Here is a 20,492-nt window from a genome sequence, read left to right as displayed (position 1 = left end):
AGAACTTTGTGGAAAACACGCGGGTCCCAGCGATTACTCTGGAACATTCGACGACTGATGTATAAAAGCCCACGCGCTTGACCCGCTGATCAGATTTCGACGACCGCCAATCGTGTTCGCCGCTATTGCTGTCCTTTGAGTGTAAGTTGCTTTTGTGGGCACAAGTTCGCCCAATAAAACGTTAGTTCCGCCATCCACCGTTTTGCTTTCTTCACCTTCACTACCACGTGACAATATGAGCACAAGAGAGAGAGAATCAACTTTTATACTGAGCCCTTAGTAAAGGTTGGTGCGCGCTGGCACCAGATGGGGTGGAACCTTCTTCTCAGGTCCCATATACGTCCAGCAGTTCTTGGCCCCTAGCCGCCAGCGCGAGCTGGGTCGGTAGGTCGGGGCTGGACAACAAGGTCTCCCATGGTTCGGGGGGGTTGGGGCTGTGGATGGTGGGGGGTTCTTGAGCTTAGTGCACTCTGCAAGGATGTGTGTTAGAGTGCCTTTTGATCGCCTGCAAAACGGGCATGAAGTGTCACGCTCTGTTGGGAACATATTGTGCAAGAGCACGGGATGCGCTAGCGACCCCGCTTGCGTGCGTCGCACGATCGTTTGCTGCATTCAGCTGAGTTGCGGATGCGGACGGGGAAGCCTACATCTGCCGCTCCTGTACATTTTGGTGATTACCTTGTAACTTGTCACGGGGTGCGCTAGCTCTGGCTCGTCCTCGGCGCGGATTGACAGTTCTCGGGCATAGTGGTCGGCGAGTGCGTTGCCTTCCAATTGCGAGTGAGCCGGGACCCACACGAGCACAACGGCACACACTAGTTGCACGCGACGGAAGACGGCGCGCTTCCTCGCCACTTCCATCGCTTGCGTGGGCGAGATTGAGCCGCCAATAGTCGGCTCACCCTCGCGCAGTTTCACTCGCATGTACAGCACACGGTGCGCGCTGACGATCTTATCGCCCTTGGACTCTATACGGAACCTAAGGCAACGCGACGGCATAAATACGTCTGGGGTGTCCACATAATTGCTACCGCAATAATAAAAAATCCCACATTGACTGCACCGAGCAATTTTGTTGATTCACAAACCTGAATGACAGGCCGCCGCTTCAATGTTTGTCATGCAAAGAACGAAGATCAAAACACACCGCTCCGGATTTATTTCACAAGTGGAAAGTTTTGACACTTTGGAATGCACTTAAAGCCGCGCTTTTAGAGCAATTAAGCATCGTACACGCTGTTCGTACCGCTTGGGCAAGTCTCAACGAGCTCCGAAAGAGCTTTCATGTCCTCTGGAGCTGAGGTCAATGCTGAGTCACTCTTTACCCTACCTGCCGAAACAGAGGTATGCTGAACGACCCCGCGGCGTTCCCTTGAATATTTTTATTTATTTAGGAATACTGTAGCCCTCACTTGAAGGCCATTATAGGAGAGGAATTGTCAAAATAAACATAAATTTCAGCACCGACAGTACAACGTTATACAGCATTGTCAAACACAAACTACAGGGAGGATGAACAACTATACACAATATACACGGAATAACAGTAAACATGATCAATTCTTAATTATCCCATTGCCTGTAATGCAATTCTAGTTGAGCATAAAATTCGTTAACATTTTTTGCTCATAGTGCAGACCGGAAGGCCATTCCATATATTAATACATGAAGAACGAGTATTGTAAACTATCAAGGCTTGTTTTATAAGGCTCTACACTAGCACTGTGGTTTAAACGCGCAGTGTTTTAGAGGGGGGGGGGGCGAATGTATGTTTCTTTGTTTATTCTTATTTGATTTCTGGTTATCTGGAAAAACAATTTCATTCGTTGCTTTTCTCGTCGTGTTTCTAACAGTTCCAAGTCTCAACATTTCAACATGTGTGTTACACAATCAGCTCTCCAATAACGCAAACAAACAAAACGCACAGCGGTTCTCTGAATTTTTTCGAGTTTATCTCGCAAGTACAGTTGGTGAGGGCTCCAAACTGGGGAGGCATACTACAAAACCGGGCGAACAAATGTTTTGTACGCAATTAGCTTCAAATATGTTGGTGCATGCTGCAACTTTTCGCTCAAAAAGAACAGTTTCCTGTAAGCCCTAGAGCAGACCTCCTCCACTTGGAGGCGCCAGCACAAGTCATGATGAATGATCACTCCCAAGTACGTAAAGCTACGTACATTAAACAAAGAGTTGTCCCCAATTTTATAGTCAAAGGAAGGCGCGGTTTTCTTTCTCGTTATATGAGCAAACGTCGATTTCGAATAATTTCTTTCCATTCCCCATTTTATGCACCAGTCATGTAAACCTTGGAGGCATCGATTTATTTTCCTTTGGTTGGTTTTATCTGCCACTGTCGAATAAAGCAAACAATCGCAGGCAAAAACTTTTATTTGAACAGGTGTTTCCAGAACACCGGAAATATCATTGATGTAAATCAGGAGCAATAGCGGCCCCAATACTGACCCTTCTGGAACAAAAGGCAAGACTTCTAGTGGATGAGACATGATGTTTTCAATGTGGACGGATTGTAAGTACACGACCACTTAAACAGGCTGCAATTCAGTTCGCAATGTCTGGAGCAATACCTGCGTTCTGAATTTTAAAAAGCAATTTACAATGCAGTACTTTATTAAAGGTCTTTGCGAAATCTACGAGGCATCCAAAGCTAGATAAAAATTGTGAACCGCCTCAATGAGTTGCGAAACAGTGGACAATCCGCTTCAAAATCCATGTTGTGACGAAAAGAAAGAGGTTATTGGCTTCAAGGAAAAGAACGATATGCTTTGCTACTGCATGCTCTATAAACTTACAAGTCAGAGAAGTAAGTGATATGGAACGATAGTTGCCAACTTGACCTCGACTAGCGGATTTAAAAACCGGCATCACAACACCGCTGCGCCAATCTTGAGGGAGTGAACTGGTTTCCAAGGATTTTTTGAAGATTATGGTTAGGTAAAATGATACCCATTCAGCATATCGCCGTAAAAATTCACTTGGTATCCCATCTGGCCCACTTGCTTTCTTGGTATCAAGCGTAAGCAGTTGCTGAAATATGCCTGCCTGAGTGATTTCTAATGGGTGCATTGCGCAGGCGCCCAATTCACTGCGCTCATTGTTTTCTTGCTCTGTTCTCGTCTTCGTAAATACTGACTGGAAGAATACGCTGAAGCAGTCTGCTATTTGCGTCTTTTCCGTGATCATTTGAGATCCACTTTTTATCTGGCCTCTCTCTTCTTCTTTATCCCTTAAGTGCATCCAAAACTTTTGGGCGAAGACTTCAGGAACCCAGGAAGCGTTATGTTAAAGTACTTATCTTAGATTCCCGTAACGTTAATTTCAGTTGAGCATGCGAATTGGACAGCTGGGCTGGGTTTTGTTTATTTTTGCGTAATCGTTTTATTCTGCGTTTTAGGTGTGTTATTTCCAGAGTTATTCATGGGCTATGCTGCTTCGTTTTTTTCATGCGGGCAGGAATAAATTTATCTAAGGAATGCTTGACGATTCCCTTGAAACATTGCCACAATTTTTCTACAGGTTCACTAGATGACGCAAGTTCAAATTCATTAAATGATTGACGAGGAAGGTTTAGCTCGGGCCCAACTCCGACGTGGCCTATTCAAATACATGCCAACAGTAAATACCAACTAGGCCAAAGTGAAGTAGTTCTGACAAGTAAAAAGTAAAAACGTTTTTCTAAGATACGCCCTGGACCGATCTTAATGAAATTTGTTGCATTTGAGAAAGAAAGTTAAATTCTAGTGACTGTCGGAAGCGGAATTTCGATTTGGGGCCTGAATTTTATTGAACAGATTTTCAGAAATTCAAACGTATGAAAAAAATAGAAGCAAGTTAATAGCTGCATAAAAGCAGATTTCGCGGTTCTGTAAACGGCACCCATTAGACCATTGAAAGCGGACAAATTTGATATGTCAATTTATATCTTACGTGAATTTGTTACCTTGTGTACAAAGGTTCCACAAAAGCTGCATTTTCATATTACTAATTCTTTGATTCATGTATAACATATCAATTTTGTCCACTTTAGATGTACTATTAGATGCAATTCACAGAATTGTGATATCCTTTTTGATTGCTGAGTGACGTAGTTGTAAACTTCATAGTTTTGTTTTCTGAAAATTTACTATTTTTCCAATTTGTTGAATAAAAGAATGACAACCTAAATAAAAAAATTCGAAACCAACCGTCACTACATTTTCAGTTTTTATTTTAAATGCAACAAACCTCGTCACATTTGGTGCAGTGGTTGCTGAGAAAAACGAATTCTCCTTTTACATGTATTTATATAGGAGCACCCGAGCCAAAGCTTCCTTTTAATTACACTGGAAGCATAGCGCGGGAAAGACAATCGACAAAGACTCGACAGGACAAGCGCTTGTCCAGTCTAATCTTTGTTGATCGTCTTTCCCACGCTACGCTTCCAGTGTGACTATGTATTACCAACCAGCCGAAGCCTATACTGTTCCTCTTAAGTTATCTACTATTAAGTTTAAAAGCAGGTGATCGCTGGCAACTGGGTATATCGATGGGTATATCGACGGATATCATGTTGTGGTCTGATATTCCTGGTTCGACTGACACACTATTAGCAGCTATTTTGCAAGCTAGGAACACAAGGTGTAACAATGACAAAATATAAGGTTTCTCGTGTGTTTTCTTCAGCACTTTGCCGTAAATTATGATAATTCATAATTTTCAGTAGTTTTTCAGCACTGGAAATTTCAGTGTGTCCGGGAGAGAGAGTTTTCCAGTTTATGTGGGGTAAATTATTATCTCCAGTCAATATAGCCTTGTACTATTATTCAAATGAGAACAAAAAAGCGTCCAATTCGTCCAGGAACTCAGGCGTGGTAGCAGGGGCCCTGTATATGCCTCCCACTATGAATGCAACGCCATTTAATGAGATTTTGCACCGCACTACTTCTGAAAGACTACAGTCTATTCTTTTGGCCCTAACTGATGATTTCACAAATACAGCTACGCCCCCACCTCTTGAGCCCCTATCCCATCTAAACATTTTATACCCTGGAGGAACAATACAGTCATTAGAAACTAAACTATTTAACCACACCTCTGTAATAATAACTATGTGTGGATTATGAGAAAGTGATATAGATTCAAGTTCTGCAATTTTATTTGCAATACTCCGTGCTTTCAACAAAAGAAGACATAGCTATATGTGCTGCTTAAATAAATTAAATAAAGCAAAGGGCCTAGTGCACTGCCCTGCGGAACACCGGATGTGACATTAGAAAAAGAAGCAAAATTATTGACGACTGTGAACTGCTTGCGAAAAGATAGAAAGTTACAAAGCCAAGATAGTGTTGGTGACTCTAGTCTAAGGGAAGATAGCTTAACATTGAGGCGGCAGTGAGCAATGCAATCAAACGCTTTTGAGTAGTGATGAAAGATGCAATCAGTTTGAAGGTTATTATCGATGTTAAAGTTCAAGTCAATGGTGGATTCCAGTAACTGCGTATCACACGAAAAAGATTTTCAGAACCCATGCTGATTATTAAAGAAGTTATTAAACTTGAGGTGGTTGTAAATATTTGATGCAATAATATCTTCAAGAATTTTAAACATATGCAAGTGAACGAGATAGGGCAGAAGCTCTCCGCCATATTTCAGTTACCGCTTTTAAACACTGGAATTACTTTTCCAACTTTCCAATCAAGTAGAAGATGTCCTGTTGATGAATATTGCGAAAATGTGATGTAATATTTTACTAGAGATAGACAATGTATTCTTCAAGCTTTTAGATTGCAGAGGAGCAGCTGTTACCAGTCGTGTATCGTAATTGCACCGAAACCATAGTCGCGACAGAGAGCACAAATAAAAAGCAGGAGTTCTGCAAAATATACCAAGGCGAGTCAAATAACAGTTAATCAATGCGACAAACAGTGTACTTTATTTAAAAGTAATCTCCATGACTATTTAGGCGTTTGTCCCACTAACAATTAACGTGATTTCAGTCTCGTAGAACTCCTTGCGTTGCTGCTTCAAAAAGTCTGTAACTGACTCTTTCACGTCATCATCCGACAGGAATTTGGTTCCCTCGAACTGTTTTTTCAACGGCATCAAAATGTGGAAGTCGCAAGGCAACAGGTCTGGGCTGTATGGCAGATGTTGCAGCACTTCCCACTTGAACTTTGCCAGTTTTGTGTTAACCACATCAGCAACATGGGGATGGGCATTGTCGTGGAGCAAGATGAACCCATTCTTCAAATTTCCACGTCGTTTGTTCTTGATTGCGACACTCAGCCAATCCAACGTTTCACAATATCGGAAACGATTGATAGTCTCTCCACGTTTAGAAAATTTGATCAGTAATAGCCCCTGACGATCTAGAAAAAAAAACACCTTCCAAAACATTTCCAACGGCGTGTGCAGAGGGCAGCACAGGAATGTGAAAAATGTGGATTCGTCGAACTATTTCTAAAGGTGGACGCAGCCACTGCAAAAAGTCTCTCGAGCTTCCACAGCGGCCGTGCTGCGTTTCATCATCCAGTGGTGTAGTCGGGGTTTTTTTTTGTTGTTGTTGTTGCTCAGGGCAAGGGAGAGGGGGGGCTGTGCAAGTGGCATCCTCCTACACAGAAATGCCAGGTGGGGGGGGGGGCAACAGCACGCCCAGTGTGCCCTACTAGCCATCATCAGCCTATTTATGTCCACTACAGTACGAAGGCCTATTCAGCAATTTACCCTGTCTAGCTCCTTGGTTTGCTTCCCCTTTTTATGTAGTTTGCTCTGATGGAATCTTGCATGACGTAAGGCTCAACGAAGCTGAAGAGCCTACAGTCAACACTTCTCCCCATCACCACCTTCACTGTTTATTAAACGATGCATTTGAAATTGAAGCGCAGGAATATACTAAGTTATTCCACCTATCCTGTTCCAGGACACCAAGCGAGCATTTGCAAGGCCATGTTATGTGTTGAACATGCTATGTTAACACCACAGCAGGCTTGGCAAAGCCTGTAGCAGAGTTCTCGCAGCCCATGGACTATTTCTATGAGAGTCCAGTGCTTGTGCTCAGTACCATAGGCATACACTGAAACGAGATAGGGGTGTCACCAGAAAGCCTGTTACATTTAATTACAATGTAGTGCAATGTGTAATCACTCGGTATCCTGTTTCTAAACATGCAGTAGTTCAAATCTGAACATTTTCCAGCCTTAATTAAGGCTCTTTTTAAGTACAAGTGAACGTGAAAACAAAACAACACATTGTAGTAGTTTCAAAATTGTTCACAATTGGAACTTATGCTCAAGTCTATCCTTCACTACGGTGGCATAAGCCCCGTCCAGCTTTCTGTGAAGCTGCACGGATGCTGACAATAAGAAGTCTATCGGCAGTGAAAAACAGACTAGAAGCGGCAGACACACTGCCCCTTGCCTTCTCTACATTATACTACCTATATCCATACCAACTAATGCAATCTTGGTTAGAGCAGACATTTGCAGTGTTTTTAATATACAAAACTATACCTGAAGAGAATATTAGAAGAGTTAACAGCTCCAAGCCACATGGTAATACTCACCAAGCTCTACGATAATAATCTGTACTGTTACACGGAAGCATCTGAATGATGCATACTAATCTGCGCTGTTTCGAAACTGCATGAATACATGAGGATGCTGCACACAGGCAATAGCCAAAGTATTTTCTACAGTTCCTGTGCGAGGCCCCCACCTGCGCAAGGTCCCTACCGTCTTCCTGCATAAGGGCCCTACCGTTGTCTTCGAGTGCTGCTGCACATGTAACACCTGTACAGCAGCACTGCCATCACCTATGAAAATATGGTCATTGCAGCTTCAGCTGCAATGACCTTATTTTCATAGGTGATGGCAGCCCAACAGAACACAACTGGGAACCCGTGTGTTATCTGCCAGCTGGCCAGTGAACCAGTAAAACTAGGGTGTTTGAAACCAGATGTAACAGCACAAACGAAGACGTGAAGCATAAAACTGGTACATTTACTTCACACAACGAAACAGGTCAAGACTTCTGACATGAACAAAAACAAACAGGTACCCTAGAATTTTTAAAAGGAAATGTTGAAGACACCCTTTGTCCCAGTGTCACCAGCTGCATCACAGTTTTCTCGACGTAAGGCACATTGACGGGATCTTTGGAACATTCAGAAGGCGCCTCTTCCCATTCCTGGAAAATAGGACAAGCATAATATTGAAACCACCACTTCACCTCATTTGGTTTTACTTATTTACTTCCACAGTACAAGATGAGCGCTTTTCTGTAATAATTCCGGAAATCAAATTTGTAGCAGTGAACACCGAGCCCACTGCTGAAACTAGTGGCACTTTAAGAGTGTCAGCTCCATTCCGTATGTCCACCTCAATAAATTCAACTCAGTGGTGTCCTATCTTGCAACGCAAGATCCCCATGGACCAGCACTGCTGGGAAGAAGCGAGTCTGTCAACGGGCTCGCAGTGAACCTGTGGTGCACTCAGCAAATGCAGTGAGATTGTCACATGAACACATTCACCTGATATTTTGCAGCTGTGTGATTGCTGCATCGAGGTGTGCATTAAAAGACGTACTGGTAGCATCCAAAGCAAGTGTCAGCACTCACTGACATGTTAGTGGCTGAAGCCGCTAATGAGTGAATGTCCACCGAAAGAGGGAACACTAAAGATTCATTGCTTCGGTCACTTGCTGTTCTGCTGCTTATTATTTGATATTGAAGTTATGAGAGTGCCCTACCTGCAAACTTTAGAATTCATAAAAATTCTGGCCGAACCCATATATCCTGGTAAACGTTGACATTACTACTCTTTTATCGGGCTCTGCCTGCCTCGTGTTTCCACACAACAAGTTACTGAGCAACGGCGTAGCACAATCAATACTTGGCAAGACAGATTTGTGTCAAGCAAGAATATGCTTTTTCCTTGCTTTTTATGCGCTGATCTAACGGTTCTAAAAAATAAAGAAATTGTGTTTACCAATATTTCAGCATTTTGAAGCACTATCAATAACAAAGCCCGAGATGATGCCTGTCAAAACGTCTATCAGTGAACCAAGTGGACACAGACTGCCACACCCACTTATAGATCTTGCAGGTGCAAACCACTATTCCTCGCGAGGCGCACCAAATGCAAGGCCGATGTGGCAAGCATATGTGTAGTTTGGCATCTAGGGGACTGCTGCTTATGCATGCAAGCAGCAGTGGGAGTCCAAAGTGGAAGAAAATGACAGTCGCCGCTAATGCGATTAGCAATACACATCATCGCATTCATCTGCTGTGCCCCAGATGTCGTCTGCAAGATTATGCTCAGCTGTACTAAGTGCACATTGGCCAAACTGGTCACTGCCACAAGCAGCAGCAGCAGGAGCTCAAAGAGCAACAGGACTCCACTTGGCTGCATACACCCCTCATACATAGCGAATTTCAGCAGTGGCCAATACATTGTGCAATGTATAGTATGCACAATACAATGTAGCAATGCTACATTGCTTTAATGCTAATCCCATTAACACAAACATTCATTGTGAGATGGGTTCCGACAGAATTTTAAGCGATAGCTTGAAGGGTCCCATTACGTAGAAAATACAGTGGTGGCAGCATTTGTGCATTGAGCGTGCATTGGACATGAGCAAAAACTCCCGATGGAAGTAAAGAATTGATAAAATTCGTTAAGAAGTCAAACAATGTTTGCATTGACGCCAAATTTCTCAGGGCAGCTCCTGTAACCAAAGGAAAGTAACCCGTTAATCCTATCACATTCGTCTCTAAAAAGTGAAGCGTAACGGTCTCCCAAGTTCTGTTTCACTTGCTGTGAGCTCGCCATCATTTTGTGGGATGCATACCCACTTTATTAACGATGATTTACTTTTAGACACAGCGCACAAGCAGCAGGAAACTTGGAGCAGCTGAGACCGGCAACATTGTTTTCAGACAAATGACTGCAGCGAACTTGCTGCTGCCGATTGTGCCAAAACCAGGAATGTTTCTTAATGTAAACTTACCATATTTGCACAATTCTAATGCACCGTCTTAATAAAAGGTGCGTTCAAATTTGCATATGCATTACAATCGTAACTAATTCCACTGAAAATAAAAAACGACAGATTCTTACTAAAAGAAAGTTCAATGCAAGGTAGCTAGCCACACTGTCACCGAATGGGTCGTCTGAAGAAGGCAACACTTGGAGACGTCGCAAGGTGGCTTCATGTTGCGTGGAATGCCCTCCCGCAGATGGTGGTTACGCTAGCCTTCAAGAAGTGTGGCATTTCTAATGCATTAAATGGAACTAGAAATGACTTTCTGCGGTCAGTAGACAGCAAAAAGGAGGTGTCATCAGGCTCCAATAGCGACTAGCCACTAAGATTCACCAGTGTGCGTGTCTATGTCTATATTATGTTCCATCAAATCGTTTCAACACAGTACGCGTCAACTCAAGTTTCGTTACTTGATGTGCACAGTAGAATAGGCACCAAGTTATTTTTGTTGTTATTTAGCCAGTAATATAAGTGCACGTTACAAGCGGTGGTGCGGTAGAATCGTGCAAATACGGTACTCACAGCAGGTACACCTCTGGTACTACATGGCATCTGCACTGCTACAGGAGGGCAAGCACAGGTACGATCACAATTTATTTTTTGCATACATTCCTTGAAATCCTGTACCAAAGGAAGTTCAAGACATTTTTGCAAACAGAATTTTATTTTTCGTTAAACTTGGTGCAACATATTGTGATTAACTTGGTAAAATTCACTCAAAATTGAAGAAAGTTGGCAGATATGCAGCACATATATGTGATGCAGAGCGGTTCTTCACACGTCGGTGCAGAGACTGAGTCATTCCCTGGCTATGTACCTGACTACATGCTTCCCAGCACTTCTCAGGATGTGAGAGTGGCCCAAAGGCCTACACTGGTGAATGAAGCAGTAGAGAATGTAAGCCATACAATCTTAGCATAAAAAAATGTAAATGAGGACAGATAGCAACAATGACAAGAGGAAAGCAGCTGCACGACTTCTTGTTTTCCGCAGGTCCCACCAACAATGCGACTCTACTCAACCATGCTGTAGGGGTGACAAGTCATTATCCACTGACATTCCTGAAGCAAGGCCGTAACTATAAATCGAAGACGAAAAGCAAGACTTTACTAACCACATTGAAAAACAGATGGTGACAAAACAAACAACCTTGCCCAACGCTGCTTCACTTTACATGAACATTGTAAGAAAATCCCATCTGCATGAGCAACGAACCCTTCACAACAGCGTGTCGTCCACCGACTCCACTGATGTTGTGAAGGGTTTGTCACTCGCACAGACTGGAACAGCTCCGCCAACGGCACTTGCGATCCAGCCCAAGTTCGTCAAAGAATCCTTATTCTTGCCAACACAATTAACAATTACGCACTTATATCAGGCATAATTAAATACAATCTGTTTACTCGAGATCGCAGATGTGAAGAGCAAAAGTGCAAGCCAAACGAGCAGCCTCGCTCAATCGGTGTGCACTGTCCACCCGCGAAATACCCGCACATCGCGGCTCCCAATCTCGCCAGTGGCTTAGTAAGAGGCGTTGCCTTGCAGAAAAGGTAAGTTTTCAAGATCATTTTATTCAATTAGTAACTATTTCGTGTCAGAAGCAAATTGTAGCCATGTTTTGTGACGCCGTGAACAACAATGAAGGTGAACGCCTCAACCAAAGTGAACAACACTCAGAGTGGTGAGAAACCCTCCTGTTGTGCTGCCTCCGTAGAGGGAACATCGCAGAACATCACAAGCCAGCCGCACTGTCATTGACTGCGGCCAAAAGACGGTGTGGTTGTCGGTCGCTTGCCCAGTTTATTGAGACGCCACGTGTCTGATCTGGTGCTACATCACAGCAAAACAACTCAGATGCGACTGCAGTTCTGCCACGTCAGACACTATTATCGGTCACCAAATTGTACAGTGTCTCTTGCTTTTGTTGCATGCCAGGCATCTAATCTGACACTACGGACCAGCAAAATGCCTCAGATCCAGCTGGTGTTCTGTTCTGGTGTGTCAGGCGCTGTATAGGACGCCTGATTGTAGTGTGTTTCCTACTTCAAGTGGCTGCAGAAAAAAATATCGGTGAAAATTTTAACCTGTATTATGAATGTAGTTTCTAATTTTGTGTAAGTACAATAGAATCTCATTCATATGTTTTGGGAAAACCCGCGAGAAAAGCGTACTAGCCGGGAGAACGTAAGATCCGAAGTAACTAAGGAAATTTTCTTGAAAGACAACTATCGCTGACATCTAAGTACTGTGAAGCACAGCGTGTATTTTTGCGGCATGAGACGTCGACGCATGTCGAGCTGGTGGTGCTGCGGCAGCCTGAGACGCATTTTGTTGTTTTTCTATTCCGTGGTGTTTTAAGAGAGCGACTGGAAACCGAAGTGAAATCGAGCTGGTGGATGCCACCGGATGCCGCTGAAGCGAGACTTGGTGCCCACATCGTGCCCCGTGCAGCAGGGAATGGCAGCGCATTTGAATTATTGGCTACTAAAATCGGGCAGTACGCTACCAATGGCACTACACACCATGCAGTGTAAGACAGATAAGTAAAGATGCTTATCGCAATAGGATTGACGACGATAGCTGTGAATGCAGTTTGCAATGACCCGGGCGGAGATTTCTTGCTGCCAGAATAAGCTGTGCGCGTCGTTTTCACATGAGACGGGCGGCTATATACCGCTCTCGATTGTGCGCGCCTCGCGCCTTTTGGTGTTCGCACGGGATCTAGCAGCTGGAAAACGTCGCATACAATTGCAGTTTGGTGACATACTCAACATTGGTGCCGAAAAATTTTATTTTCCAGGAACGAACGAACCGGTAAAACTGAGCATAACACTACTGGATCATTTTTGTGTTCTCAATTGCAAATATTGGTGCTGGGAAAACATACGTAACGGGAACATATCAACGAGGTTCTACCATATTTAGAAAAAAGTTTGCCTTCATTATGTGAGTAAATATGATATCACTATTTTGGATGCTTTAGATCAAACAGCAGTTATGAGCCGTTTCAAGGAGGAAGGTTGTTAGACTGGTATTTAAGTAATACTGCATTATTTATACAGTAAGCGAAGTTAGGTGTAGTTTACCTGTGAATCAATGCAACTACTTCGTTTTTAGTTGAGTTCATGGTCATTAGTCATTTAAACGGGGAATGAGAATGTTACGGATGTTTTTACGGGTGAAATGGTCATTAAGATCGTAAACCCAGTAAACAATGACATCATCTGGATGCTGGAAGATATGTTCATGGGTAAGTCATTAATGTAGATGTAATGTAGCGCAGAAGTGTTGCAAGAAATGGTGTAATTATAGTTTACGGAGGTTCAACATCCCGAGGACACATTCACATCGGCAATTGACAGAGGCTGCATGCCAAACTGTCACTGGCGCCAAGAAGCGGCTCACAGAAACCTATGTTCTAACCAGCTTGTGTGACCTGCCCAGCGTTACACCAAAACGTCTTGCATTTTGCCCCATTCTTATCTGCCTGTACCAACATCTCCAGGAAACAAGAGCGTCAGCATATACAGATTTCCTGCACCCTGCACTGCTAATTGAGCACTTTTGCGACTATAATAGCGTGGCTAAATGGTCGCTTTTCGACCAAAGAAACCATACACGACCAACTTGTTTAGGCGATCTTTGCAAGTCACTTTTGTGAATAAGCCCTAGGAAGGGTTGCATGGGCACCGTAGTGAAGATGGTAGAAACTAAAAGAAAAGCCTGCAAAACCTTACTGAAGGGATAAATCAATGAGCACAGCACGAACAGCAACAGAGACACGGCTACAGAATAACAAAGCACAACTAGGAAGTCACTGATCATGCTTTGTCTTTCTATACCTGTGCCCTGTGACTGCCTCTCCAATTCAGAGTGCTTAAAACTCAAACCAACCAGCCCCATTTATTACTCAGCCCACACAGAACCAACCTACCTTTGCCAACAGAGTCATCAGGAGACTATGGCTTTCGGATCTTGATGTAAGCTGGCTCAGTGCGGGGCTGCCTTGGCATTCGGAAAGTGGAGCCACTCCCCGGGCTCTGTATGCCACTTACACCAGGCAGTGGCAACCCCCGACCGATGCCTTGCAGGACTGACGAGGTGTCTGAAAACTGGGCTGCTAGCCGCGATGGAGCTGCTCCTACCTTTGGTTTGGCACCACTTGACACACTGCACTCTGCAAAGATTTCATTAGTTCACTCAATCACTTATTCATAGCATTACGAGATACATTTTAATTAGCTACGGAGATGTTCGCCTGGTAAAATACCCAACATTAAGATGCTCAATATATGAGCATTATGACTGATAGCTGGGCTAGTTGGTTAGGTTCCATTATGTGAAAGACAAGAAATGAGGACAGGAATTGAGAGAGACAAACACAAGCACTGAGCATTATTGTAGTCTATGACCGATTTTCCGAACACCCAAATTTTTTGGACATGCCCAATAATTCAGACGCCTTCGCGACACCTCCCCATACTCCATAGAGTCAATGTATCATCATCATAAGCAGCACCAGCAGCCTATTTTATGTTCAGTGCAGGACGAAAGCCTCTCCCTGCGATCTCCAATTACCCCTGTCCTGCGCCAACCAATGTCTTAATATCATCACCCCACTTAGTCTTCTGCCAACCTCGACTACACATCCCTTCTCAATAGCACCCACTCTGTAACCCTAATGGTCCACCGGTTATCTAACCTACGGATTACATGACCTGCCCAGCTCCATCTTTTTCTCCTATTGTCAATTAGAATATTGGCTATCCCCATTTGCTCTCTGATCCACACCGCTCTCTTCCTGTGCTAACATTATGCCTAACATTCTTCATTCCATCGCTCTTTGCATGGTCCTTAACTTTTTTCAAGCTTCTCAGTCTCCCAAGTTTCTGCCATATGTGTGTTAGCACTGGTAGAATGCACTGATTTTACACATTCCTTTTCAATTATAACGGTAAGATTCCAGTCAGGATCTGGCAATGTCTGCCCTATGCACTCCAACCCATTTTTATTCTGTAAATTTCCTCCTCATGATCAGGGTCCCCTGTGTGTAATTGACCTAACTACAGTCGCTGACTGATTTCTTGGACTCCAAAAATTCGGACATGCTCGATTATTCCGTCTGCTTCACTGCACCGCCCATTCTCTCCATAGACCATTATGTATAACAACTGCTGAAAGCTTGGACACCTTGCAACCTGTCGTCTGATTTTTCGAACACTCCTTGAGCCAACTGGATCGAAAGCACCATGCACCGACTCTGACTGGTGCCTGGTTCGACTTGCTGAATGCCATTTTTGTTTTGAACAAAGCCTCCTTGCTGCCCCACGAAGTGGCCCTACTGCAAATCCCCACTCATCATCATCATTTCTGCGTGGTTCGTGGCAACAGCAGTTCCGGTCTTAGCTTAGTAAGCCATGTCAAGACAATCCAGCAGTTGATTTGTTTGTTTCTTTGTGCACGACGCTGCGAGTAGGTCACATTATTCGGTTGTGTGACTGGTATCGGCATGATGGCGTGATGATGTTTGCTTTGCGTGCTGTGTCGAGGTTGCACTGATGCAACATGGTATACGGAAACATCGTGTCAAGTGTCTAATGGCACCGATAGTGCCCGCGCAGATTGCGCTGGGGAATGCCGGCAAGCGGGTGCCGGGAGGCCTAGGATTTGTCACCTTCTGATGTGCACCCCACTGACGCCAGAAGTGTTCTGCCGAGGCCTGTGCAGTGGTTCCAGACACCGTCTCATTTGACAGTTTCACAGGTGCTCACACTGCTGTACTGACATGCTCAGAACTCGATGACGGTGAGATCATTCATCAGGCTGCACCGCCGGACTATGACTCCGAGTCGGAAGATGACGCACCATGTGCTATGCTGCCGTCGCACGTGGAGCGTGCAGAAGCAGTGACTACTTTCAGCCACCTATAGTGACCGTACGACCCTCTCTGAGATCCAGGCTTATCTGATTGCGCGTAAACGGAACAGCGTGCAACGGCGCATTCACGATTTCTTCAAGCATACTGCCGAGTCCGAATAAGTGCGTGGAAATAAAGGATTTCTTTTTTTTTTCTTAATCTGCTTTTTCGGACTCCTGTTTATTCGGACATTTCCACAGTCCCCGTGAGGTCGGCGACTGTATACGTAATCCTTCACAGACTCTGGAGGCTGACTGGCAATCCTGAATTCTTGTTCCCTTCCCCAACTAATGATTTTCTGCATATTATTCAACCCCACTTTTACACTCTCTCTGCTAAGGACCTCAATCATTTGTTGTAGTTCATCCCCAGCGTTGCTGAACAGGACAACGTCATCTGCAAATGGAAGGTTGCTAAGATTTTCACCATTGCTCCTCACTCCTAAGTCTTCCCAGTTTAAGCACGCAGTGAATAGCATAGGAGAGATTGTGTCTCCTTGTCTGACCCCTTTCTTTATAACTATCTTACTACTTTTCTTGTGGAGAATTAAGGTAGCTGTGGAATCTCTGTAGATATTTTCCAAGATATTTACATAAGCATCCTGTACTCCTTGATTATGTAATGCCTCTATGACTGCTGGTATCTCGACTGAATCAAATGCCTTTTCGTAATCTATGAAAGCCGTACAGAGAGCCATACAGAGAGGCTGATTGTACTCTGCGGATTTCTTAATACATGATTAATGACATGGACGCGATCCATTGTAGAGTATGCCTTCCTGAAGCCAGCCTGTTCCCTTGGTTGACTGAAGTCCAGTGTTGTTCTTATTCTATTGTAGATTATTTTGGTGAATATTTTATATAATACTGGGAGTAAGCTAATGAAATTATTTTTCAATTCTTTAATGTCCCCCTTTTTATGGATTAATATAATGTTGGCATTCTTCCAGTTGTCTGGGACCCTTGTAGTCGATAGACAGTTCATATAAAGGGCCACCAGTTTTTCAAGCATTATGTCTCCTCCATCACTAATTAGATTGGCTGTTATTTCATCTTCATCTTCCCTGCCGCTTTTCCTTGTTTCATGTCTTGCAATGCCCTTCTGACCTCATCGCTAGTTATAGAAGGAGCCTCTGTGACATGTTCATCACTACTTCGAATAGAGGTAACATGGCTGCTCTTGGTACAGTACAGGTCAGTATAGAATTCTTCTGCTGCTTTTGCTATAGCTTCGAAATTGCTGATGATATTACCCTGCTTATTTTTCAGTGCATACATCTTGGTTTGTCCTCTGCCAAGTTTCCTTCGCACTGATTTCATGCTGCATCCATTTTTTACTGCTTCTCAGCCTCACGTTATAATTTCAAATATCCTTTACTTTCTCCTTGTTGATCAGTTTTGACAGTTCCGCAAATTCTACCTGATCTCTTGAGTTGGGTACATTCATTCTTTGTTGTTTCTTTACTAAGGCCTTTGTTACCTAGGAGAGCTTACCTACAGATTGCCCTAGTACCTTACCTCCTACTTGAATTGCTGCTTCTGAAGCCAGCCTAGTTATGGTTTCATTCATTACCTCTATGTCATCTTCATCTCTCTGTTCTAAGGCTGAATATTTGTTTGCAAGCACTAGCCTGAATAGGTCTGCTTTTACCCTTACTGTGTCTAGGTTGGCCCATTTTTTCTTGACCAATTTTACTCTTTCTCTCTCAAATTGAGGTAATTCTAGACCTCACTAACCTATGATCACTGCACTTTACCCTACATAATACTTCTACATCCTGCACTATGCTGGGATTGGCAGAAAGTATGAAAACAATTTCAACCAATGACTTTTTTCCATGACCACAGGTCCAAAACAGCATTAATCGAAGCCACCACCGCTACCATTTTGATTATCTCGCCACCTCGAACCGGCGCTCTCGTACGCAGATCTGCTGGCAGCTGTAGCCACCCCTGCGGCAATGCTAGGCCACTACCCAGCTTCCTGCTGTTTGGTGCCGTGTTTTTCATTTAAACAATTCGCCACTGTTAGCAATGTCGACTCCGCCTTTGTAATCCTCGCCAATGGCTTCGAAGCACGAAAGCATGGCGCGTTGCATAATGCTGATTTCCGAAAGTCAGCTTCACCTCAATACAGAAGTGTTAAATGGTGAAGCATATGCAAAGTACTGCGGTGAAGCATACCATGAGTGGGAAGGGGGCAATTGTAACAGTCACGGTATGTATTCCTCAGTTATACACGTGTGTATCCGCCATCTCCTATCACAGCACGAGCACCGATGCCCCCAATAAGTGTTCTGGTATGCCTTTAGGGCTATTTTGGATGTGCCTGTGGCGTTTTAGAAAGCCCTTAGGCCAGTAAAAGGGATACATTCGTTTTTTTTTCTTATTTAAGACTGCCCGATTTTTCTGATATTTTCGCAGCACTTGGGGAGTTCGAAAAAACTCACTATGTTTGCCTGCCGCCATCGTAACATGGCCGTTGCAGGAAGTGTTGGCGAAAGACATTTCTCCAGTAACTTAGTACTCAATACTGAAACTCAACATGAAAATCTAAGGACACCTAAGCAGTTCTTATGAGTTGTGAATGCGAAAGCATTATTGCCCAACTGAATGCTGCTGAGCGGTCCTTCGAGTTATGAACTCCTCGCGGGCAGGCGAGTGCATTGAGATACTTGGCTCATTACGATTTCGCCTTACCGAGGTGCAGTTAGCACACAGGTGAGAGCTTGACAAGCAAGGAACGTGCGGATAACACAGACTTCCGAGAGTGAGGGAGATGTGGTGGTCATACCAATGCTCTGTGCCAGGGATGAAAGCGACCGAGGGAGTTTTGGAGCAGCTTGGAGAGCAGCAAATGTGACACGTTGGAGCAGGTTTGCAGCAGGAATTGCTCATTTTGGAGCAGAAGATACGCATTTTGGGGCATGCTAGGTAAGGCATGCATGAATAATAATAATAATATATGGGGTTTTACGTGCCAAAACCACTTTCTGATTATGAGGCACGCCGTAGTGGGGGACTCCGGAAATTTTGACCACCTGGGGTTCTTTAACGTGCACCTAAATCTAAGTACACGGGTGTTTTCGCATTTCGCCCCCATCGAAATGCGGCCGCCGTGGCCGGGATTCGATCCCGCGACCTCGTGCTCAGCAGCCTAACACCATAGCCACTGAGCAACCATGGCGGGTAGGCATGCATGAATGAAACACAGAAAAAGCAAGACAAGATGCATTCTATTTGACTTTGCAGAACACTACTAGGGTACGGCAAATCAGTTCTGCGGAAGCCCGCAAGGTGGAGGAAAGTTCAGTAGAGGAAAAAAATGTCACGCACCCAAGAAAGAAAACCTACATACGTCCCTCGGAAATCACTATTAAGTTACATACCGGACGTGCCGACTAAATGTGGCCAAGAAAGAAGAAGATAACAAAGGGATTAATGCAAACAGCACCCACTGTATGTTGATAGGCTTTTGTTATTGCTAATCAAGAGATTTTTTTATTGTGCACCAACAACTAATATTAAGGTTAATTAGCTAACAATAGTTACCTCACTTACTGGACAAGCATATATTAATGAGAATCCTAGGTTGCTTTGAACCCACTGATCGCTCATGTTTCAACGTCCTCCGCAAATTTTTCATTGACATTTTGTCGATTAGGTAAGAATATGTATATGTGCACAACGAACAAGAAATACTGACTGTGACAACCATGAACAACACCCATAAATGTTCAGTGAATGCCGTTACCATAATACCCTCGGTTACTTTTTTAATTTTTGGCAACGTTCAGTTGGCATAGCAGAGTACCACAGAATAAATGCGAAGTTATTTTGTTGGTCATTGCACATTTGCCAGTATTCCACATAACTTCATGAGAGCAAAAAACAACATTTATTTATTTATTTATTTCAAATACCCTCATGGCCCTGCGGGCATTATTGATAGGAGTGGAACAAGACATACAATAACACAGATAATAAGAAATGGAAATACATTCATGGTTCACAGCATGACATATAGCTCACTGCACTCAGTTTTACAGATTTCAGCAATTGTGCACATCCATGGAAAGCTAAAAAAAACGAGAAAAGAAAACAAAAACTAACAAGGCAAACTAGAATTCAGCAACACAAGAGTTCATGAGGGACCACGAAACGAAGGGCACACATGTCATCAACAAGAAATGCAGACACTTTTCCTTAAAATGCTCGAGATCGTCAGCGAGTGCCACATCTGCTGGCAAGTGAGTCCACTCTGATGATGTAGTTGGAATGAAAGAATTTAAGCGAGCGGTAGTGCGACAACGTGGAATGCCCACTTTGCGTGGACGATCAATGCGCGATGAAACATAGGTGGGTGGAAGGAGCAAAGTGTTTCTCAAAACAGGATTCAGATTGCAGATCTTAAAAGAAAGACGGAGTCGTGAAATTTTTATGCGCAGTGAAAGTAATGGTAGTGACAAAGTGTTTTTCATTAGCGTGACACTTGATGTGCCGTCATAGTTGTGGAGGATAAAACGAGCGGCATGGTT

General features: G+C 43.7%; 1 protein-coding gene across 1 annotated transcript in view; it reads right to left on the bottom strand.

The window, feature by feature from the left end:
• Positions 1–7,973: 7,973 nt before the first annotated feature.
• The window catches only part of LOC142583286 (protein maelstrom homolog), a 60,057-nt gene continuing 47,538 nt past the window's right edge, over positions 7,974–20,492 (bottom strand). Inside the window, exons 13-14 of the mRNA XM_075693694.1 lie at positions 13,973–14,215; positions 7,974–8,181 (exon numbers count right to left, since the gene is read on the bottom strand). Coding sequence (XP_075549809.1) covers positions 13,998–14,215 — 218 coding nt within the window. The 3' untranslated portion in view covers positions 7,974–8,181; positions 13,973–13,997. The remainder of the gene's footprint in view (positions 8,182–13,972; positions 14,216–20,492) is intronic.

Source organism: Dermacentor variabilis, chromosome 5 (assembly GCF_050947875.1).
Source record: "Dermacentor variabilis isolate Ectoservices chromosome 5, ASM5094787v1, whole genome shotgun sequence".
NCBI lineage: Eukaryota > Metazoa > Arthropoda > Arachnida > Ixodida > Ixodidae > Dermacentor > Dermacentor variabilis.
Note: the sequence above shows the minus strand (reverse complement) of the source record. Positions and strands in the feature narration are given on the sequence as shown.